General features: G+C 51.7%; 2 protein-coding genes across 2 annotated transcripts in view; both read left to right on the forward strand.

The window, feature by feature from the left end:
- The first annotated feature begins 770 nt into the window (after positions 1-770).
- Positions 771-11684, forward strand: EDDM13 (epididymal protein 13). Its single transcript, XM_032326141.1, has 8 exons — positions 771-825; positions 1147-1173; positions 1771-1849; positions 1937-2009; positions 4615-4980; positions 6515-6552; positions 7846-8317; positions 11347-11684. Exons 1-7 carry the CDS (start codon positions 771-773, stop codon positions 7868-7870), a joined length of 663 nt encoding a protein of 220 aa, XP_032182032.1. The 3' UTR covers positions 7871-8317; positions 11347-11684.
- A 594-nt stretch (positions 11685-12278) lies between these two features.
- The window catches only part of ZNF667 (zinc finger protein 667), a 48885-nt gene continuing 48158 nt past the window's right edge, over positions 12279-13005 (forward strand). Inside the window, exon 1 of the mRNA XM_032324672.1 lies at positions 12279-12464. The gene's annotated coding sequence lies outside the window, so the exon portion shown is untranslated. The remainder of the gene's footprint in view (positions 12465-13005) is intronic.

Here is a 13005-nt window from a genome sequence, read left to right on the forward strand (position 1 = left end):
AAGGAGCCATTAACACCTTGGTCCCCTCCTTTCTGTTTCTGTCGGTGCCCAACAACCCCTACTGTGTGTCCGCCTTCTTGCTGCCTGCATCTCAGCAGTACTGAAAAGTAAGATTCTGATTTCACGTTGTCCCCCTCCCCTAGCTTTGTTCCCTTTCTTGTCTCTGCTAAGGGGTCCATTCCTAGCCACGGATCATCTCTAGGGAAATTTCTTTAAAATCCAGGGACTTGAAAAAAATAGCTGTCCTACTTTGACTTTCAAAAAGGTGGGGTGTCCTATGGGAACCAACCTCCCTCCTCACCTCGGGGATATGGCGATGATATGGTGAGGATGGTGAGGATAGTAATGAAAATCCAGTAAGACTTTCCCAAATGCTGGTCCCTGGAGGCGGCACCTTTGAGGTATCAAGCTCTGTCCTCCCCCACAACATCTTTGCAAAGTCAGCATTTTTCGTCCAAAGTCTGCAAGGGACTTATAACACGGGGACACTAACTATAAGGGGAGGGCTGGTGGCTGCCTTCCCAGCTTAACCCCAATCCAATGCAGGTGTCTTTAGCCGTTTGCTTCCCCCCGACCCAGACAACGAGGCTTTGGATGGTCTCCCCTGTTCACTGCCAAGTCCTAACTGATCCCCACACCCCCCACCCCGGGCTCTGCTCTCATGGGCTCCCAGTACCCCCACCTTCTAATCTGGTGATGGTGATGTTTCTTCCTTACGGCCTCGTCTCTCATGACTCTGGGACTCAACACTCTGGACCTCGTCCGCCCCCATGACTTGCCACCCGAACACCATTTCCCCTGCATGGGCAACACCAGAGATCCTAGGTAAGAATCCCACTCCAAGCATGCGGGTGGGTTTCGGTGGGAAGCTTGTCTGGCATGTGCCAGGATGTGTGCCAGGACCCTGCAGGGCAACGGGAACCCCAAAGATGAACCCCACACACTCGCACGTCTGCACGAACTTGTAGTCTGTTGGGGGAGACGATGGTTATAAGGCAGTAGGGATCCGTGTCCCGAGGGAGGTGCCTGGAATCTAGCAGGGCTTCCTGGAGGAGAGGGAGCTTGTGTTGAGCTTGTTGGACTGGGGACCCGAGGACACTGTTCATGCTGCTTCTCGCGGTGCTCAGTTGGCGCTGTCTTCCATAGGTTTGCTCAGCCTCCAGGTGTTGAATGGTGAGTAGTGCCTGAGCCGTTTGGCCCTTCAGTTTGCCTTCACTCCCGTGCACCAAAACACAGAACTCTTCGCTCCTCTTCTTAGAGATCACCGAACCTCGCACTCCCCCTCTCACCTTTGTGGCTCCCATCATGAGTGGTTCAACATTTTGGTCGTTCCTCCAACAAATGCTGATGAAGACTAGCTCCTCTGGGCCAAGGCCGGCTCTAGGAGCCAGAAAGATTAGGGAACCAAGCGGGCAGAAATCGGTGCCTGCATGAGCTTGCATTTGAACAATATAAGTAAAGGAAATAGGTGAAGCATCTGCTAGAGGTGGGTGAGTCCTGTGGACATGGAGGAGAGAGGGAGAAGGAAAGACAGTGTAGGAGAGGTTGACAACTGCCTTGCTGCTGGTCATGCCAAGGGTGTTCCAGGCACAGAGAACAGAATGGGCCAAGGCCATGAGGCAGGCAAGTGCCTGGGGACCACAGGCCTCAAGGAGGCCACAGCATCCCCTTCCCTCCCCACCCGAGGCACCCAGAGGCACTGCTTCTCTCCCTTTCATGCTCCCTTGATGATTTTCTCTTCTCCTCTTTCTCCTCTTTGTTCACTTTTAGAAGAAACAAGCGGTTGCAAGGAAGGAGGTAAGTCGTGCATTTGCACCTTTTCCTGCCCCGAGGACAGTGAGTTCCTTCTGCCCAGTTTCTGAAAAAGCTGCAAGAAGAGAAGCCTCCAGGTAACCATGAGCTGGACATCTGTGCCTGTGAAGGTGTCGGTGCGAAGGGCAGCCAGAGCCCTTGGGCCACCCTGCTCCTTCGTGCTGCTCACGGGTGCCAAGGAGACCCAGCACACTGAGGTAGGCATGGGACCCATTCCTGCTCCCCCTGGAAGTGACATGTCAGTCCCCAGTGTCAGGGCTGCGTGGCTGAAAACTGAGAAAGAAGAACCCCGGGCCAGAAAAGTGAGGCTCCAGGTGGTCCAGATAATGGCCAGAACCACTTAAAAATAAGCTTGCTGTTATTAAGTTCACAAATTAGATGAAGAATTTCACCACAGAATTATAGTTTATTAAAAAAATAGTCAAATGGCAATACCAGAACTGAAAGTACGTAACTGAAATGACAAATTCAGGGGTTGGTCGTTAACAGCCAAGAGCACGATCAGGGAGCTAGAGAACAGGTCAAGGGGAATTACTCAAAGTGAACCACGGTGAATAAATGAGTAGAAAATACACAAAGACACACACAAGACTTAGACCCAGTGAAAGCTGCGACATACACGAAGTGAGAATTTAAAAAGCTGAAGTGAAAGAAAATGAAACTGAAGTGATATGTCAAGAGTTAATGGCTAAGAATTTTGTATTTTGGTAAAAAAATAATCATCAAGCAACAGATTTTTAAAAGTTCTGAGAGGGGCATCTGGTAGGGCTCAGTTGGAAACTCATGCAACTCTTGATCTTGGGGTCGTGAGTTTGAGTCCTACGTTGGTGGTAGAGATTACTTTAAAAAAAAATCTTTTTTTTTTTTTTTAATTTTTTTTAAGATTTTATTTATTTATTTGACAGGGAGAAATCACAAGTAGATGGAGAGGCAGGCAGAGAGAGAGAGAGAGAGAGGGAAGCAGGCTCCCTGCCAAGCAGAGAGCCCGATGCGGGACTCGATCCCAGGACCCTGAGATCATGACCTGAGCTGAAGGCAGCGGCTTAACCCACTGAGCCACCCAGGCGCCCCTAAAAAAAAAATCTTAAAAAAAAAAATTCTGAGAACCCCAAGGGGAATGACTATAAAGGAAACTACTTCTAGGAACCTTGCCACAAAATAGTTTAAAACCACAGACAAAGAGAATGTTTTTAACTTCTCCCTCCCACAAAAAATCTGTAAGAGAGAGATGGAGAATTTGAAAGGAAAGTAAGGAGACTCCTACCATAAGACATAAGTCTCTGAAGTAAAAGGAAGCCAGCATATGATTCTGACACCAGACACAACTGGTTTGGAGTCAAGAAGTGTTCTGAGGGACGAAGAGGGATGCTGAAATCGAGAAAGAGATTGATACACCAGGAAAATGCGCCTGTTCTCAATCTGTTTTCACACAGCAGCCAGTTTTTGCATAAAAGGAAAAGCAGGGCAAACACAAGAAGAAATAGAGGCATCCATGACATAGTGGGCGACTTGGACACCTCCTGCAGCAGGTGACAGGACAGGTCAATAAAACTGCCTACGGAACGTCTAGAGAGCAACGAGCAAACATGACATGACTGACGTGGAAAGAATGCTGAACACAACCCCAGGGGAATGCACAGTAAACGTAGGATTACTTTTCTTACGGAAATTGGCGGCACTTTTGTTCACAAAACAAGCCTCAGTCAACTTCAGATTGAAGTCATTTATTGTTTATTGTTTTTTTTAAAAGACTGTTTATTTGACAGAGAAAGAGAGAGAGAGGTCACAAGTAGGCAGAGAGGCAGGCAGAGAGAGGGGGAAGCAGGCCAATGTGGGGCTCAATCCCAGGACCCTGAGATCATGACCTGAGACAAAATTGAGTTGGACAACTGAGCCACCCAGGTGCCCCAAAGCTTTTTTTTTCCCCCAAAAAGAATTATTTATTTATATCAGAAAGCACATGAACATGAATGGGGAAGGGGAAGAGGGAGAGGGACGAATAGACTCCCCCACTGAGCACAGGACCCAGTGTGATGAGGGGCTGGACATGGGGTTAGATTCCAGATCGTAAGATCATGACCTGAGCCAAAGTCAGACGCTTAACCGACTGAGCCACCCAGGCGCCCCGACAAAGCTTTGCTCAGAGAGAAATGTATAATCGTAAATGTGTACATCAAGAGAAAGGAGGGAAGGAAGGTGGAAACGCAGAAAACCAATGATCTGAGTACCTATTTAAAGAAGTTCGAAAAAGAGAATGAGATTAAATCCAAGCAGAATAAAGGAAGTGATAAAAAGCCAACGAAAAATATGTACACTAGTAATCAACAGTGCTAATAGCCAGTCCTTTGGAAAAGTCTGATAAAAATGTAGTTCTCTAGTATTGCTGATGAGAAACAGATAAAAACAGGAGAAACAGTCACCAAAATCAGGAGGGAGGGATCCTGCAGGTATTACAAGAATAATAAAGAGGATAGTTTGAAAGATCTTATGCTGGTTAAGATGGCAAGTGTAGACAAAAAGGACAAAATCCCAAGAAAACGGGCGAGGACCAAAAGTGAAACAAAAGAAGGCTGGACTATCTAAATAATGCTTTGTCAAAGAAACTGAGTCTGTAATCAAACAAACTTCCCAAAAAACAGACAAAGACACACTCCCGGGGTCAGATGGCTTTTAGAGAGACATTACTGCGTACACAGTCGAAAAAACCAGAGGTTTTCTGTAGTTATACTCTGCTAAAATGTATAGAATGAGAAGAGCAGGAAAGCCTGCTGAAGTGAAAGGGACATTGGCACACCAGATTAGGTCCAAGTTAGAAAGATCCTCCTGGCATCCTTGTGGCTGAGGGCTTCAAGGTGGAGGAGGACAGCTGATGAAGCGGGCGCCGTGGGGCCGAGCAGAGGGAGGGGGAACCAGCAGCGGAGACCCAAATGTCCCTTGGAGGAGCAGACAGGTGAAGACATGGTGTGGAGTTCGGGAAGGGCAGGGATTTCCAATCGGGAAGGGCATGCCTTCAGCCGGCTTCGTTCCCTCCGGGTCCTCCCAGAGAAGCTCTCCCTGACCACCACCGCCCCCAAGAAGCCGCCAGCCAAGCGGACCAGATGGAACATTCTAAAATGTGCCTACATGATGGTCACCTTCTTGTTCGTGTCCTACAACAAAGGAGACTGGGTAGGAAGGAGCCCGTTACTAAAGGGAGTAGGGGAGGGGGAGGCAGAAGGGGACAGCAGAGCAAGAGGAGGGAGGGCGTGAAGGAGATGCCAAGCAAGCAAAGGGGTAGGAGAGAAGCCCCTCTGGGAATAGAACCACCCCTCCTTCCCGCCCTCCCTTACCCCTTCCTTCCTCCCTTCTCCCCATACTCCCTCCCCGCCTCTCTCCACGGCCCCCCTCCACCCTAGCCTCCATCCTCAAGCTTGAATAGAAATGACCCCCTTCTGTACTGACACGGCCCCAGATGATCCTAAGAAACACTACCATCCACTCCTTCTCTCTGCCTCTGCCTCTGCCTCTGTCTCTCTCCATGGAAGGTAGGTTCTTAAGGACCCAGCCATTTCCTAAGCATTAAACAGAGGTAAGGGGGCAGAGTGTGGGTCAGGACTTGGAAGACCACAGCCCAGCAGTCGTTCAGTTCATCACGTATCCAAGTGTTTATATACGCAGCAGGTCCCTCGCTGGACGCTGGGGGCTACAAGGCCCCACGAGGTCCCTGGACCCACAGAGCTCACATGATAGGGGCAGGACAGACAGGAAACGAGCCAGGAGCCCCAGGAAAGGAAGAAATCCAGGGAACCTCTTGCAGCCTGTAGGGCAGTGGGCACCTTCACCAGAGAAGGCGGGGGGATCCGAGAAGCCGCCTGCCTTGAGAATTGCAGGGACAGCTGTTGCGAGCCGAGAGAACATGCAAGGCAAGGACCCCGAGGCCAAAATGTGCCTTGAGGGACCAAGGGAAGACGTGCGGGAGTTGAGAGGGGCAGAGGGGGTCCAGATCCCAAAGGGGCCTCCCAGACCATGCCAAGAAGGAAGCTTTTATTCTGAGTCTGGTGGAGAGCCATCTGCGAGATCTGAGTCCAAGTATGGAAGGGTCACTGTGGTTACTGCGTGCGGACAGTGACGTGACATCAGGGCAAGAGGGGAAGCAGAGACACTGCGAGGAGGCGGCCCGGCTGCCCGGGCAGGATGCGTGGTGATGGGAGTGGACACGAGGAGGACCTCGGAGCAGATCTACGAGGCTTGGCTGGGTGAGGGGAGGGAAATGGGGCCATTGAGCTGGGTTGGGTTTGGGAGGTTCTCCAGTTGGCGGTGGGAATAACCTTGCCACCCAGAGGACGCAGCAGCATCTTGAGACACTGTTGGTGGTCCTTCCTGGGGAGGGGGAGCTATGGCATTTAGTGGGTGGTCTTAGACATCCTACGTGGTGCAGGACAGCCGCCCCCACGACAGGGATCTGGTCCGGATGTCAGCAGTGAGGAGGCTGCGAAACCTCCCCGTTAGAGGCTGATGCCGCCCCCCAGGAGATGGGGGAGAACGTGGGAGGTGAGCCTGATGGAGCAGGGAGCCCCCAGGATGTCACAGCGAGAGCAAAGTGGGGGACAAGAAAGAAAGGAAGGAAGGAGTAGAAGAAAAGGGAGGGGAGGAACCTGACCTGCCTCACCCCGACCAACTGTGTCTTCCTGTTTCTGGTTCACTTCCTCGTCAACCTCCCAAGTGTTACTGTCACTACTGCAACACAGAAGAGGACATCAGGTATGTTATGGCCGGGAAGGGCATTTTGTCCACAACTGGGGTGGGGGGCTTGGCCTGGTTGCCTCGAGGTTGAGAAGGGAACCCCAGGTGGGCTAGGAAACGCCCATGAGAGAATCTCGGAGTTGTGTTCACCAACAGTAACACTTACCCCCTCACGGCGCGGGTCAGGCTTCACCACCGTCCAGCTACCGAGCATTTCCCCCAAACGCTGGTTAACTCCAGGCGTCCCTGTGGGCGAGCTTGGTCTGGAAACCTTTGTGTCAGGCTTCATTCGCTGAGGACCCAGTTTTCAAGGTCATCTTCAAGGTCATCCGGGTGGAAGCAGGGCTCTGTTCTTTGTTCTTTCTTTCGGTTCTTTGTTCTTTCTTATGGCCGAGTCGTGTTTCCTCTGACAGCTAGACCACATTTTGTTTATCTGTCCAACAGCTGAAGGACCTTTGAGCTGTTGTCACCTTCTGACTATGGTGGATAGCGGTGCTTCGAACATCTGTGTGCACCTTTTTGTTCAAACCCTTGTTTTCCGCTCTTTGGGGTACACGCTGAGTGGTGGAAGGGTTGGGCCACCTGGGAATTCTGTTCAGTGTACTAAGGAGCCACTCCAGGATGGATCCTTGACTCGTTACAAGGGCTAAATAGTGAAATTGATGTGGTGAGGATTTTACCTCAATTTTAAAAAACTATAAAAAGTGAGGGAGGCTGGAGTCACCCTGAGGCTGTTGCCTCTGGACCCCTACACTACTCTGTGTGACCCCCTGAGAAGAAGAAGTCCACCTGATCAATCCTGGGGGCCCCAGTACACAAGACAAACCTCACATACTCCTTCCAGGCTCCCATGTGCCTGGCTGGGGGTACATTGAAGCTGGGGGCTGCAAGGGGGCTGGGGGTGAGAGGGGCCGGGGCATGGAGGTGTGGGGGCTGGGGTGACAGAGAGTAAGGGGATGTTGCGGTCTGATGCATGGAGGGGTGGGGGAGTCAGAGGGGCCAGGAGCTCCGAAGGGCCAGGGACGGAAGGGGTGGGGGGACCCAGGGGCTACCGCAGAGGAGGTCTCTGTGGTCACCGAGCTCACCATGGGAAGGGTAACTGGCAAGCAGGGGAGTGGAAGGCCTAGCTGTGAGGGGAAATATGGAACTGGAGGGGCGGCTAGTTCCCACTGAGGGCAAGAACCCCTGGGAGGAGGAGGCACCTGCTGGGAGTGATGGAAGGAGTCCCCCCCACCCCCACCCGACTTAGGGCCCTGCATTCCAATTGGTAGGCACATCTACCTTTCTCTGCTCTCTGTCCCCCTCCCTCAGGACCGACCCCTGCTGCTCTTTCTAGCAACACTGCTCGGCCCTGGTCAGTCGTTCATCTGCCCTGTAGTCTCGCCTCCAGAGAAGCCTGTCGGCCCCAGAAGGCCAGTTTGGAGGGTGAAGAACTGGGGTCCTCTGAGGGTGACACCTGTCTGCCCAGAGGCACTGCGAGAAAGTGTCCCTGAGGGTCCCGACAGGCCCAGGGTGACTGAGCACCAGGGGTCTCCCCACGACTGCTCTCCCTGGCCTTGCTCAACTTCCCCCACTGTTTCTCTGATTAAACCTACACTAGCTGAAGCAGCTGAAGGCTCAGTTCTTCCATTCACGGGGGGCCAAGGGTGCCCAGAATCATATATGTCAGTTCTGGCAACAACCTTCAAGGAGCTTCCACTAGGCTGCCTGCTTCTGAGGTGAAGAAAATATAGCCCAGAGGGATGATGACTAGTCCAAGGTCAAGGTGCTACGGTTTGACCAGGTTTGACTCATCACAAATTATTTTTATTTATTTATTTATTTATTTTTGTACAAAGACTGAGGAAATAGGGATCTGAAGGTAGAGTGAGCCCAAGAAAAGCTGTGTGCCAGCTCTCCAGCCTGTGTACTTTGTTGCCCTATTGCATTGGAGCATGTCCCTGTGGTCCTGGCTCAGAGCTTGGGCTCTAACAAGGAGACAGATTTCTTTTTTTTTTTTTTTAATTAACATATAATGTATTATTTGCCCCAGGGGAGCAGGTCTTTGAATCATCAGGCTTACACATTTCACAGCACTCACCATAGCACATACCCTCCCCAAGGTCCATCACCCAAACACCCTCTCCCTATCCCCCTATCCCCCGCTACCCTCGTGAGATTAAGAGTCTCTTATGGTTTGTAGGAGACAGGTTTCTTGCGTGTAAATTCCAGCTCCCGCCCCTTACTGGATTGCAACTTTGGGGAAGTTATTGTCTATCAATGCCTTATTTGTCATCTGTAAGATGGGGGTATTGAAGAGTAGAAGCCTTCCCATCATCATGATCAGAAGCAGTCATTGGTTGGTTCAGCAAAAAGTTCATTAAAGGGGTGCCTGGGTGGCTCAGTGGGTTAAGCCTCTGCCTTCAGCTCAGGTCATGATCTCAGGGTCCTCGGATCGAGCCCTCCATCAGGCTCCCTGCTCAGCGGGGAGCCTGCTTCCCACCCCACCCACACCCTGCCTGCCTCTCTGCCTACTTGTGATCTCTGTCTGTCCCTGTCAAATAAATAAATAAAGTCTTTTTTTTTTTAAGTTCATTAAAATAGGCAGTTGAAGGGGTGCCTGGGTGTCTCATTCGGTTAGGTGTTTGCCTTCGGCTCAGGGTCCTGGGATCGAGCTCTGAATCCCGCATCAAGTTCCCTGCTCAGTGGGGAGCCTGCTTCTCTCTCTCCCTCAGCTGCTCTCCCTGCTTGTGCTCTGTAAATAAATCTCTGTAAAATAAATAAATAAAATCTTTTAAAAAGTAGGCAACTAAAAACGCTTTAAGACTCACAGATGTATGCTCATTTGGTCTAAGAGAACCAAGGTTTTGTTTAGTGTTTAGTGTGGGTCTGTGGACCTACAGTTTTCAATTTGTCCCTTCAAGTGGGAGCAGAAGCACAAGCACTCCTACAGAGCAATTGGAAGGTAGAAATCTTCTAGAGAACAAGAGAAAAAAGTCTTCCTGCAGCTATTTTGCCCATTTGAATTTAACACATTTTTGTTTTGTTTTTGAGAGAGAGAGAGACGGAGAGAGAGAGAATGAGCAAGCACAAGCAGGGGGAGGGGCAGAGGGAGAGGAAGAGACTCAAGCAGGCACCACACCCAGTGTGGAGCCCAATTGGGGCTCAGGTTCATGACTCGGAGATCATGACCTGAGCCTGTATCAAGAGCTGGACACTTAACCGACTGAGCCACCTGGGTGCCCCATTTTTTTTTTTCTTTAAAGATTTTATTTTAGGGGCGCCTGGGTGGCTCAGTGGTTTAGGCTGCTGCCTTTGGCTCGGGTCATGATCTCGGGGTCCTGGGATCGGGTCCTGCATCGGGCTCTCTGCTCAGCAGGGAGCCTGCTTCCCTCTCTCTCTCTCTCGGCCTGCCTCTCCATCTACTTGTGATTTCTCTCTGTCAAGTGAATAAATAAAATCTTAAAACAAAACAAAACAAAACAAAAACAAAAAAGATTTTATTTTATTTTAAGTAATCTCTGCACTCAGCCTGGGGCTCAAACTCACAACCCGGAGATCTAGAGTCACTTGCTGCACTGACTGAGTGGGCCAGGCGCCCCCTTCAGGCATTTTAGAAAGCAGTTTGCTCGCCTTGGGCTTCCTGCCGCCTGGAACACCCACCCGTGTCTGAGAGAGGGGATGCGAACATCAGTTACCCCAGGAGTCACCCAGCAGTGGGGTCTGCTTATGAAAGGTTCTACGGAACCTTTATCACAGGGTTATTTTCAGGTTTAAGTGAAATAGTATTTGTCAATCACAAGGCCTGACATTGTTCTCAGTAAGGGTGAGTTATATTGTTACCTAGGGTAGCAGGGTCCAATCAAAATCTCACACAAGCCACGGGGACTTAAAACTTTCTAGGGAGCACATTAAAAAGTAAAATGATGCTGGTCAAAAGGTTCACACTTCCAATTATAGATGAGTTAAGTTTTGGGAGCATAATGTATGACATTAGACCAATACTGTATTATAGACTTCGAGGTTGCTAAGAGAGTAGATCGTAAAGGTCCTGAACACACACACACACACACACACACACACACACACACAAAGAGGTAATTTTATGAGATGATGGAGATGATAAATAATCTTATTATGGATATATACAATATATACATGGATCAAATAATCATGTTGTGCCCCCTAAAACTAAACAATGTTATCTGTCAACTGTATCTCAAAAAAGCCAGAAAAATATAAAAACGAACAGGTGAAATCAATGTGAATCAGTAGTATATATGATTTAACTCAGTATATACAAAATATCATTTTAATACTTAACAGATAAAACCATTATTAATGCTTTGGCTTCTATCCTTCTTTTTGGGGGCACCTGTGTGCTCAGTGGGGTAAAGCCTCTGCCTTCAGCTCAGGTCATGATCCTGGGATCCTGGGATCGAGTCCCACATCGGACTCTGCTCAGCGAGGAGCCTGCTTCCCCTTCTCTCTCTCTGCCTGCCTCTCTGCTTACTTGTGATCTCTCTCTGTCAAATAAATATCCTTCTTTTTGTAGTAAGCCTTTGAAATCCGGTATGCATTTTTCACTTACAGCACAGCTCAGCTTGAATGCTCGTTTTTCACCAGACGTCACTGATGTGTAATTAGATTTCATGAAATTTAGCTGAAAAAGTGGATGCACATATCCAGATATGTGTGTGTTCTAAACACACTTAACGTTTGTGCAATCATTGACTCAACTAGCAAAGTTAAATGTTCAGTTAAAGTTAAAGAGTCGGTTCCTAGTCGTAAGTTAAGTGTGGACTCGAGCAAGCACTGGAGGATGTTTTGCAGGACACCTGGCTAGGACCCTTCAAGACTGTCAAGGTCACGCCAAAGTGAAAGTCTGAGAAAAGGGCTGCGGATCAGAGGAAGCTGGGGAGACCTAAGAACTCCACGCCACGGGGCTCCGGAATAGAAAAGGACCCCGGGGGGCAGACTGGGACCATGGGAATGGGCTGGAGCTCAGTTTATGGCATTGCTCAGATGCGAGAGGCTTGTGTGCACAAACGTGCTGCAGTCCTGAGAGGTTAACACAGGGGAAGCTGGGGGACAGGACCATGTGGGCACCTTCTACCTGCAACCTCTCTCTAAAAGTAAAATTATTGCCGAATAAAATTTCCAATGAAAATTTCCAATTCTTCAGGTGTACTTTGATAAGCTCCGAGTTTCCTCGAAATGGAAAATGATGGGGATGGACTTCCCAGGCTCGCTTCTGGGCCAAGTGCGGGTCCTAACTCCGCCCTCCCCCTCTGGCTCCTCCCACGGGCCCGCCCCAGCCCGCCCTCCCCCAGCGCATGCGCCCACTGCCTTCTCGCTCGGCTCCGCGCGCGACTTCAGCGCTCAAGAGGCGGGCCGCGAGCGGGGGTGTTACCATGGTGACAGAGACACCTCCCCCTCCCCCCCGCCCCGCGACGCCCCCACCACCGACCCCAAGGCCCGCGAGCTGGTCGGCCCCTGTGGCAGGACCTGGCAAGCGGGGCTGGGGAAAGGAAGCAGGAACGCCGGCGTCGGAGACCTTTCTCGTTCCCCGGCGCCTCCCGTTTCTCTGCCCCCCGGAGACTACAACACCCAGAAGTCGCTGGGCCCCTCTTTCTTAGACAGGCGGCCTGACGGTTGCCCTGGAGACAGCCGGACGCCGGACGCCTGGCGAACGAGGCGGGGCCAGGCTGGAAGGAGGCTTCTGATTGGCAGAGACGCCGCACGCCGGCTTTGAACGACAGCTAGGGGCGCACATGCGCACTGAGTGGGCCCCGCGCGCGCTCGCCCGCGGTGCTGTCAAGGGCTGCGTGGGCCGTGGTCCCCCGGGTGCTGTCGCAGGTCGCGCTGGTGGAGGGACGCCGAGTGCGCGCCGGCGAGCTGCTCCCGGCCCCGTTCCCGGAAGTGTAGGCTCCGAAGGTCGGCCTCGGGAGGTGAGTGCGACCCACCGTTCCTCCACGCGCGGGTTTCCCGGTCACCGCCCCACCCCCCTGTGACGTCGTGGCTGTCCGCGGCGGGGAGAGGCTGGTCTGAGGTCGTGGATTCCGAGCCGCGTCCCCTCCTCGGGGCGACGCCCCTTGTGACCCCCCGCCCCCGCCGAGGGAAGTTTGGGCCGGAACCCGCTCGTCCTGGGCGGGCCTCGGTTTCCCCTTTGTGAAGTGACCTTTGAAGCGCCGCTGCCCCTCGGGGTGCACACACTCCGTGCCTCAGTTTGCCCATCTGAACAGGGCTGATGATGGAATTGGAGTGTCTGGTGGAACCGTCGGGCGGTGCCCGCGCACAGGGGCCTCTCACGTGTGGGTGTCGTGATCTCTGGGGACCCGGACGCGACCCTTCCTCGCTCTGGAGTCTCGGTGCCTTGATCTGCAAAGTGGGTTTCGTGATGCTGGTCTCGCGTCTCCGCGCGCCGCCAATGGCTATCCTCTCGGAGGGATGGCGCGGGTCGGGTAGCAGGACGCGGGAATTCCCAAGATG

The sequence above is a fragment of the Mustela erminea genome, chromosome 19 (assembly GCF_009829155.1).
Source record: "Mustela erminea isolate mMusErm1 chromosome 19, mMusErm1.Pri, whole genome shotgun sequence".
Lineage (NCBI taxonomy): Eukaryota > Metazoa > Chordata > Mammalia > Carnivora > Mustelidae > Mustela > Mustela erminea.